Source organism: Musa acuminata, chromosome BXJ1-2 (genome assembly GCF_036884655.1).
Source record: "Musa acuminata AAA Group cultivar baxijiao chromosome BXJ1-2, Cavendish_Baxijiao_AAA, whole genome shotgun sequence".
In the NCBI taxonomy this organism is placed as follows: Eukaryota; Viridiplantae; Streptophyta; class Magnoliopsida; order Zingiberales; family Musaceae; genus Musa; species Musa acuminata.
Window position 1 is genome coordinate 22,864,039 of NC_088328.1, and position 10,415 is coordinate 22,874,453.

The window sequence follows — 10,415 nt, forward strand, 5'->3', positions numbered from 1 at the left end:
ACCATAATCTTTATTTCGCATTATAATGTCCATCGAGAAATCGTATATATATGTGTATACATATGTATATATATGTATACATATGTATATGTATATTTATATGTATATGTATGTATATATACACACACATATGTATATGTATATATATATACATGTATATACATATATGTATGCATATATATGTATATGTATATACATATATATTTCTGTATATACATATATATATATTTATTTTAGATTTATAAATTTATCGATTGATATTGATAAGTAAATATTGGACACCGTTAACACCAATTGTATCAAATATATCAAATAAGGTTTGTATGACTAATACTTACATCACTATTAGATTAATATTTTAGATTAAAATAAAAATTTATCAGATTAGTTTTGATTAAATATATCTAATACATAAGTATATTTAAATTAATATTAATTATAATACATATAAGTTTTTAGATTACATATTTTATATTTTATTTTTGGACTGGTATACTATAAATTCAAGTCGACTAATTTTTTGGCTGTAAAATTAATTTTGTCTTATTACATTAAAATAAAAAAATCCTAACAAGCATTTAAAAGAATTTGGTTAGACTCATTTTAATATATTTATAGTTAATTTTAAGGGTGAATTCTTAAAAATTTTAAAAAAATTTCACATAGTATCTTTATTTAAAAAAAATTTCGCAAAGAGACAAAGGTAAGTTATGTATAAGAAAAAATGTACGGAAATTTGATGCTACATGTAAAATTTTCAAAAGCTTTTTTTAAATAATTTGTTATTATTTTAATCCATCCCAATTATATATATATATATATATATATATATATATATATATATATATATATATATATATATATAAGGCAGGGAAAGAAGAGGAAAGCGGAAATCGGTTTCGATTGGGTTGTGTCACCCTCTCCAAATCCGACCTGTCCAAATCTATACTCGCCTCCTCTCTGTTTCTTCTCATTCTTCGGTTCCTTCTCTTGGAGGCGATGGCGGTGTCGGAGACCGCGAGATCGGGGTCGTCGGCGGACTCATACATCGGGAGCCTCATAAGCTTGACCTCCAAGAGCGAGATCAGATACGAGGGGGTCCTCTACAGCATCAACACCCAGGAGTCCAGCATAGGCTTGCAGAACGGTAGAGCATCCCCGCTCCCTCCTCCATATCGTTCCGTCGCCGCCTCCCGCGTCCTCTTTCCGGCGTTTCTTGAGAATTTGCTAGTCTTTTTCTTTTGGTGCTTTATCTGGATGCTAGGGTTTCTTTATTAAAGGGTGTTGAATTTTTGTGATTATTTTGTAGCTCTTCCTCGATTCTTTTAGGTCACAGTTTTAGGTTATCGCTCGCTCTCCATCTTCTTTTAAATGTGATCTGAAAATGTTGTTGTTACGTTATGTTTATGTGGTTGTTAATCAGAAATTGCATTTTGTTCAAATTTGTTCGTTATGTCCCCAAATTGCTACATCTAATCTCAGCTTAGGCTATTTCGAAGCGTTTATAAGGGTTGATAGAGTGGGTTAGAATCTCTGGATCCTTATAGCCCTTATAAGGATTGTCTCTGTCGTAACGTATCTTCTCGAAGCGTTTATAAGGGTTGTCTCTGTCGTAAGAGCATGGATAACATTTGTCGTTGCATTTCCTATCTTAATCGGCGCTTCTTGATGGCTGAGTAATCAACATTTTAATTTGCTTTTAATTACCTAAAATTTAGATGCTTCAGTTAGAAATCTTTCCTTCCACAATACTGTCGTCTGGGGTGTATAATTCTTCACATTTGGTTTTCACATCAACTAACTAGAGATTAGCAAGAAAAAAGATACGTTCTCATGCACACACATACATGCATGCACACTTCTTTCATGTTTTCTTTTGTTTATCATCTGTAAACATCTTTACCATTCTGAGTATTTTTTAATTGGTAGTCTATGTTTCTATGAATTTTAAGATATTTAATTTCTGAATTATCAATGATGTGTGTTGGATAGTGGATCACATGTGTCTGCTAACTGAATTAGTACAATAATCAATTACTATAAGCTTACTCATAGGAAAAGGATACAAGCTTGATTGTTTTCTTCAGATCTCTTTGCCCTTCACTGTCAATATCGGGATCCTTTTAATATAATTTTTGGAAACATGAGATCTTGCATATTCTTGAGCCTATTAAACTGTGAGCAAAATATTCCTGCCTTGGTAGATTATAGCAGAATCCACTTCATAAGCTAAAAGCCCATCTTGGATGTATCTCCTTGCAGCAAGTTGAAGTTATAGTGTCTACTTCATGATAGTATTGTTCTTTTTGAACTAGCTGATATGTGTACTTTCAAATAACTGTTATAGAGGTCCAACTAACAAGTAGCAATTCACATTTTATATTTTACCATCAGGATTACAGGTGGCAACAATAAAGCTTGTTTTTGAAACATAAGTTGATAAAATATTCTCACTTTGATGTATGGCACTGATGGTGTGATCGTAGTTGTCATGGCCCGAGTGAATTAGTTGCTCAATAATTTGTATGGAAAGGGATTGTCTCACAGGCTAACATGTTATAATCTTAAGTTATTAGTAGGTTATATATATATTATATATATATATATATGTTTGTGTGTGCGTGTGCACATATATATATATATATATATATATATATATATATATATAGATAGATAGATAGATAGATAGAGAGAGAGAGAGAGAGAGAGGTCACCCTCTCATAATTTACCAATGCCACACTTTTGTAGTAATGCAGTCACCAATGCTCCAGCGGGCTTAACTTATTCATGGATTGTTATTTTTATATTTAGAACAAGAATTAGTTTGGCTGAAGAGTTATTTGGACAATATTGTATTGATTTTCATTGTAATAACTCTATAATATCATTGCTCAATTTTTTTTCTTTTTGTTGGAAGGCCAGGAAAATATTATTAGTTCAAAATCTTTTTCTAGTCATCTCTTTTTCCAGTGTTTTTACGTACATGAACTACGTGACAGTATAGTTTCCTTCAACCTTTTCTTTTTTATGTTTGTTTGCAGTACGCTCATTTGGAACTGAAGGACGAAAGAAAGATGGACCACAGATACCACCAAGTGATAAAATCTATGAGTACATACTCTTCCGAGGAAGTGATATCAAGGTACCATGAGTAATCAAATGACATGTATTTCCGCCTGGAGGGTAGTGAAGTTCAATGAATTCGTAAGAGGAAGCTTAAGGAAACTTGTGTCTCAAGGAACATTTTGGAATAAAGTAATTTGAATTAGAAAGGCTAGGTTGAGGATCTTCATTTTTCAGTTTCTATGTTTTTTTCAGTCCAACATTCTACAATCCTCCATCCTTTCTAGACCTGTGTTTCAGTTTGCATGACTTGGTCTTGGTTGTTGTCACTTTAGCATCATTGCTGAATCATGAATCATCAGGCTTACCTGGCATGATACATTTCATTGCCTCATGTTGTATCTAATCATTTTTGTCCTTTTTGTTCATCTTTAATATTTTTTTCATTGATTTGTGTACTTGGAGTGCCTTATTATAGTTCTTTTTGAAACATTTGTAACCTATTTAAATGATGACAACTTTGAGTATTTGCTCACATGTATTGTTCTGAAAGGCTTAACTTCAAGTTTATTTATGACTGATTTGTTTGGTATTGTGAACCATTTTATTTCTGCTGCTGTTGGGTGTTAATTTTATTTGTAATATAAGCTGAGTTCTAGTCCCTGTCCATTGTGTGGTCCACTATATCAGTGTTCCGTGCAGCTGCTTTGATCAACAAATGGAAGCTGACTTTTTTCAGCTTGATTCTTAACATAATGGATTGCCTCTGTTCAGATTTTTTTGATTAATAGGTAGCAGGCATCACACTTAAAGAATAATGCACTATCTTGCTGTTTATGTGATACACTTGGTGAAATTATTTTGGCTGTTTAAAGTTCTCGTAACTTGAAAATCTTATGTTTGCTATAGCTCTGCCTGTTGAATGGTTTATTTCTTGATATTAAGTTATCGTTTCTCTTGCTATAGGACTTACAGGTTAAGTCCTCTCCACCAGTTCAGTCAACATCCATAAACAACGATCCTGCTATAATCCAGGTAAAAAAAATGAACTTGCAAATTTGTGATAGTTGATCGTTGGTCTGTTCTTATGGTATCTTGAAATGTTTGGCAGTCACAATATCTTCGTCCTGCATCTACCTATACAAGCACACCTTCTGTTGGAAGTGGAAGTATAGCAGATCTTAGTTCTCATACAGCTCAGTCGGGGCTTGCAAGCTCAACATTTCAAGGAAGTTTACCTCTTTATCAACCTGGTGGAGGCTTGGGGACATGGGGTTCCTCACCCACCCCTCCAACTGCAAATGGTTCTGGACTCGCAATGCCACCATTGTATTGGCAAGGATATTATCCCCAATCTAGTGGTCTTCCTCATTTACAGCAACCAACATTGCTCCAGCCACCACCAGGGTTGCCTATTCCTCATTCCATGCCACTCCCTTTTCAATATCCTGGAGTGAATCCATCCTTTCAATCTGGATCTCAGAATTTGCCTGAGATTCGTCCACTTCCACATGGTACTCCTACCCCAACCTCTGGTCCATTGCCATCAATGATGGATCCATCGTCAGCAAGCACATTATCTCTGGAAACAACATCAACTCTGTTGCATAATAGAACTCCGGTAACAACTGTCCCTGCAACAACCTTCAGCATTAGTCTGCCTTTGGTGCCTCCTTTGACTTCTAATTTTGAAAAGACTGCACCCATGCCCCAGAGTATGTCTTCTGTTGTTAGTAGCAAGCCTAATACAGAACCTGGTTCAACCATGGCACATTTATCTGTTTCACAGCCAGTACCTTCTGCTGTTGTTTCATCTAGTTCAAGCCAAGTTGAAAAGCCAGTAGGTTTAGTGACACCAGGTCAGCTGTTGCAGACAGGCTCCTCCATGCTTCCTTCATCTCAGCCCTTGCAGACGAGCCAAACAGATGCTGATGCTAAAACACTTGAAGATAAGTCTAAGCCGTTGCTTCACGAACCATCATGTAGTTCAGCAGCAGAAGCCATGGAGCCCATATTGTCAATTCCAAAATCAACCATGCAGAAGGTACGCTAATACTTTGTTGTTGACATTGGTATAAAATGTGGTACCATTAACCCATTCAGCAGAAAAGGTATGCTGTGCCATGTTGTTTACATTGGTTCAGAATGTGATAACATTCAATCCATTCAGCAGTCCTTTTAATTGATAAATCAATTACTGCATTTGTCAGTTCTGAATTACATTGATTGAGTGCGGTAACATTAAACCCATTCAGCAGTAGGTTACTGTTACTATTTTGTATTTTTGTTTACATCGGTTTAGAATGTAGTAACATTCAACCAGTTTAGCAGTATTCTTTTGAGTGATGAATTAATTACTGCATCTGTCAGTTCTAGAATTACTAAAAGATCAGGAAGCGATGTTCCAAAAGGTCAGGTATTTCTGATTTGCTTGGTGAGAACATGGACCTTATTTCATTTAGACAAGATGACAGTGATGCTTGATTTCTTTTAGGATTCCCTCTCTTCATTTGTTAAGTTGGAAATAATCCAACAGATAACTGCTTTACAGTCAGCCTGTTCAGCTACTGGATTTGTCTTATTTTCTATTCAGCTACTGTTACTATGTCATCTAATTCACTCTTTATCTCTTCATTTGTTAAGTTGGAAATAGTCCAACAGATAGGTGCTTTACAGTCAGCCTGTTCAGCCACTGGATTTATCTTATTTTCTATTCAGCTACTGTTACTATGTCATCTAATTCTGGAGATACATTCAATACTGTTTTTGAAGGATAATGTATTTGATGATGGTGTTTATTGAATTTCCAGTCAAACGGAGCTGCTTTACACAATTATTACAACAGGGGCCGTGGAAGAGGAAGAGGAAGAGGAAGAGGAAATGAGGTACCTATGATTTTCCTTATATCTGTTCTACAGGAACAACATTTCAGAAATAGGATAATTCCAAATGTCTTGGGGAGTTCAAATTTACTGCATTTGTTGACCTTGCTTTGTTCTCTTTAGTGTCGCCATTATATTTAATGGAAAAGTCAACCAACCTTGTACTATGTAAACATTTGCATATTAGGTTCTTAGGTAGATTTGGAAAATATGCAGTCACTTCTAGTGCTTGTTAGTCAAACCATAATATAGCAATTTAGAGGATGGCCATGAGATTACTTTGAACTGGAGTGTTTTCCAGAAAAGTGCCCCCTTGAAGGAGTAATGAATTCAGGTGCATCTTGAGAGAATTGATTTGATGATCTTTATGAAACTTGTCTGATAAACATTAGAAGTTGAGGGGCACTTATCACTGAGATATTATTGTTCACAAATTAGTGAACCTTAGACACTTTTCTTTCTTTCCTGTAGTCCTTTAAAGCAAACCAACTGTTCACACATGAGCTTTTTTCCCTGCACTTTTTAGGCCATGACTACTGGGAAACGTTCCTCATGTTGATTAGCTACTTAGTGGTTAACATGAGAATCTAACATGCGACATGAGCAGAAGCACCCATGACTGCAGCTCTGACACATGTTACCTAACCAACCCTTAACTAACCCTCTCAAGACAGTATGATTGAGGTAGTTGGATTCATTTGTATGTCAAAAAGCTATTCTTTTCAGTCAAATATATACTGATATTGTTACTAATATATTTACGTAGTTACTTTTGTTTAACTATAAAATGGGCATCAAAATTTTAAAGCGGATTCTTCTGTCTTCAAGCACCTAATTGGAAGTGCTTCTTGTCGGGTGTTGCAGCATTCACGTCCTGTGACTAATTTTACTGAAGACTTTGATTTTATGGCGATGAATGAAAAGTTCAACAAAGATGAAGTCTGGGGTCACCTTGGAAAAAATAAAGCCCATTGGAGGGACAACCACGGAGAACTGATAGAGGATGAAAGTGACTATATTCTGGAGGAAGATGATGAAGCTTTAAAGCTTGTGACCAAGGTAGTCAAAGTGCATTTTACGTGATTTTGCTGGTGTTTGTCATGGTGCTCTGCTTGCATTTGTTTGCCTAAGTATTGGTGCTCTTCAAGTCCATTGCTCACGTTGTTTTTTCTCCATAAAGCCTGTCTATGTCAAGGATGATTTCTTCGATACACTTTCTTGTGCGACCCTTGATCATGGGACACGAGGTGGGAGGACTAGATATTCAGAGCAGTTGAAGATAGACACGGAGGTATTTAGGTGTCTCCTCATGGATTTCTTTGCCATCATCTATACTTGGTTTATGAACTTAGTTCCACTTCCTCAATGCAGACGTTTGGTGATTTTAGAAGACATCGACCAGCTCGAGGTGGTGGACGTGGCTTTCGGGGTGGTGGTCGTGCTCGTGGGTCTTACGGTGGCAGGGGCTATGGATACTTCAACAGGGGGCGCGGTTATGGTCACCCGCATCACACTTCCTAGCAAAAACTTTTGCTAGCATCAGTTTTGGTGCTGGTAGGCTACTATCAGCTGAATCAGAAATGAAGGGACTGATTTTTCACTGGAGCTTAGCCTGAAAAAAAAAGAAAAAAAATTTGTAGTCCGAGTTCTGTTCCAGTTGCCATATAATTACTCTTGAAGTAGCAGCAGCTGCAGCAGCAGCCACAAGGTATGAAGGGCTCCATTTCTAGTACTCGAGCAAACAACTTCTGCTGTTGCTGGTCTTTATGCATCATTCATTGCAGTGGTTGATCTTCACCGTGGCGATGGCATGGGTTTCTTCCAAGTTTTAACATTTGTTATGCATCTTTCCTTGTAGCACTAATTCATCACTATGCATAGTTTAACGTCAGTTTACTCAGAAACGAGAAATTTCATCAGTTAAATTCTGCCTTTGCACCCTTTTATCGGCATTAATCTCCTTCATCTTTTTTACTAAGCTGCGTGAGTATTCTCCCGTATTTTGTTAGCGACCTCGATCATGGTCATTTTGACTAGTGTACTCTAGTCAGATCACAAGTTCATGAGTATTCTGCCGTCTTTTGCTCCATGAAGTTAATTTGATGATTTTTCATGAGGCCAACTTCGAATGCAAGTATACACAGATCACATGATGAAGGTTCGGCAAGCACATTTAGAATTATACCAACTAATCAATTAACTTATATAATAAATCAATTATTCGATTCACTTAATCAAATTTCTTGCACAGCTGAAAGGTTATTGTCAAATTTTTGATACCAAATGTTACGAGTGAAACGTGGAAAATTGATTAGTGTTACGGTAAGTAACTTTTTAAGCCGTGGCCTCGGGCCGTCGCGGCTCGGTTTGGGGGTCCGGATGTCGAGGATCCTGATCGATGTCCTTCGGGGCCTCGCGGAGGCTGGTCGCCGTGGTTCGGTTCGGCACCTGCACACAGGTCGGGCCGGGAGCTCGGCCCGACCCCTCCGACGATCAAGTTAGAGAAAGATGTGGAGGGGATTGTGGATGAGGCAGAAGAAGAGCCTCTGAGTGTTTTGTGTCTGAGTGAGTTCCTCACCCTTTTGCTTGGCGCTCAATGGTATTTATAGACGAGGTTTGATGTTACCTGATGTGGCTGTTCGTGTGAGCAGGGTCGTACCTCTGATGCCGTCTGACACGGTCGTTGGCATTGCGTGGGGGGTCGGGTCGCTGCAGGGTATGGGCGGGGGTCGGTAGTTGTCTTGTCCCACTGTGGATAAGCGTGCGGGGACGGAAGTCGCTGCTTGCCAGTGGGTGTCGTCAGCGCGAGTCAAGTCAGCGTCGTTGCCTTCCGCATCGGGCAGCGAGGCGTCCAAGTGGGGCCGTTGTCCTGGCTCATCATGTCGCCATTATTTACCCTATCAATTAGTATCTCCCCGTCTCAAGTGGCGCCGAACTCATGGCGCTACTTGGTGGCGTTTTTGGGGGAGTGCCACTATGCCAACATAGCCCCGACCCGTGCCCTCTTCTTTTCCTGTTTTCGTCTTTCTAAGGGGTCGGGGGGCTACTATCTGTCCGCTCGAGCGGGCTTCAGAGTGAGTGGGGCCCCTTCTAGCAACAAAGGGTGGAAGGAGCGCTTCTTTTTTGTCAGCCGCTCGGAATACTAGGGGTTCGGTGTCCGCTGGGGGGCGCGTGTGATAGACAACACCGCCCCAGTCTTGGACGACGAGGAGCGCCGAGGGCTTCTGAGGTTTAGAGAGATCCTCCCGGCCTCTCGAGCCATCCGGAGTATGTCTGAGCGGTGGTTGGTGGAGGCGGGGCTTAGCCCGGTACCTCTAGGTACGCTCCGAGGGGCGGTTTTTTAGGGGTTTTCTCTCTTTTCCTTGTGGGCTTTTTGCTTAACCGGCAGTCGTTCCGACCTTTCTTAGCAGAGATGGTGCTTCTCGAGGCCCTGCGTGGGGGAAAGACCTCGGCCGCGTCGGGCCGTTCGCCTTCCGTCACCAAGGTGGGTACGAGGGATGCCCCGGTGGACGTCGAGGCCGGCCGGTCTCGGAAGAGGGCGAGGGTGCCGTCGAGCGAAGGTCTTGAGGTGGTCGCAGCTCCGGTGGTGGGAGCAGCCATGGCGCTGGTGGGGGAAGGCACCGGAGGGAGCCTCGGGGGAGGCGAGTCTGGCACGAGTGGGGGCGCAGTGGCAGAGGCGCCTCGCCAGCCTTCCGTCCGTGAGCTCCTTTGTCTTCCGCTGAGGGAGGATGAGCCTTACTTGGCAAGGGAGGTGGGAACTCTCCCGCATGGTTCGGCCACCGACGCGCTGGTGGCCCGGTGGGATGGTCTCACCCGGGGCGCCCGGGTGTGGGCCGACGGGGATAGCGCAGCCAAATTTGTTCGAGGGGGGCTTCATCCCGACATGGCTCGGGATCTGTACTCCCTTCCATCCGACGCTTTGCTTAGCAAGCCTGCTAAGTCACTGTTGTGGGGTAAGCGCCGTTTCGTCCCCCCGTTTACATGCTTTTCGGACGGACTTGGCTTTGACCTTAATCCCCCCCTTTTCTTTAGGGCAACCATTATGTCGCCGCTTTGATGGACCGTGTTCAAGACGCGGTGAGAATCATTGCCGCCCTAAGCAGCCGCAACGCCGAGCTCCGGAGGCAAGCAGATGAGGCTCGGGCCGGAGCAGGTCCTGAGGCGGTCGCGGTGGCCGAGCAGCGCGCCTCCGACTTGGAGGCAGAGGTGGCCCGGCTTAGATCTGAGCTCCAAGCGTCCGCGGAGCGGCTTGTGGAATCGCAGGCGCGGCTGGAGGCGTCTGAGGAGCGTAATGCGGGGCTCCAGACTCACTTGAGGGCATCGATGGCTGAGAGTCGCTCGGCGAGGGCGGACTCTCTTGAGTTGATCCGGCGCCTTGAGGAGTCACGAGCCGAGGCGCGGGGTGCCTCCGAGGCCTTGGAGGCTAAGATTCGCCAAAGACCGGAGAAGGATAAGAAGCTGATCGAGGAC

General features: G+C 41.4%; 1 protein-coding gene across 1 annotated transcript; it reads left to right on the top strand.

The window, feature by feature from the left end:
• The first annotated feature begins 878 nt into the window (after positions 1 to 878).
• On the top strand, positions 879 to 7,897 carry LOC135599065 (protein decapping 5-like). Its single transcript, XM_065093762.1, has 8 exons — positions 879 to 1,147; positions 3,042 to 3,142; positions 4,030 to 4,098; positions 4,175 to 5,107; positions 5,874 to 5,948; positions 6,810 to 7,004; positions 7,126 to 7,236; positions 7,317 to 7,897. The coding sequence occupies exons 1-8, from the start codon at positions 1,000 to 1,002 to the stop codon at positions 7,464 to 7,466; spliced, it is 1,782 nt and encodes a 593-aa protein (XP_064949834.1). The 5' UTR covers positions 879 to 999; the 3' UTR covers positions 7,467 to 7,897.
• The last annotated feature ends 2,518 nt before the right edge of the window (positions 7,898 to 10,415 follow it).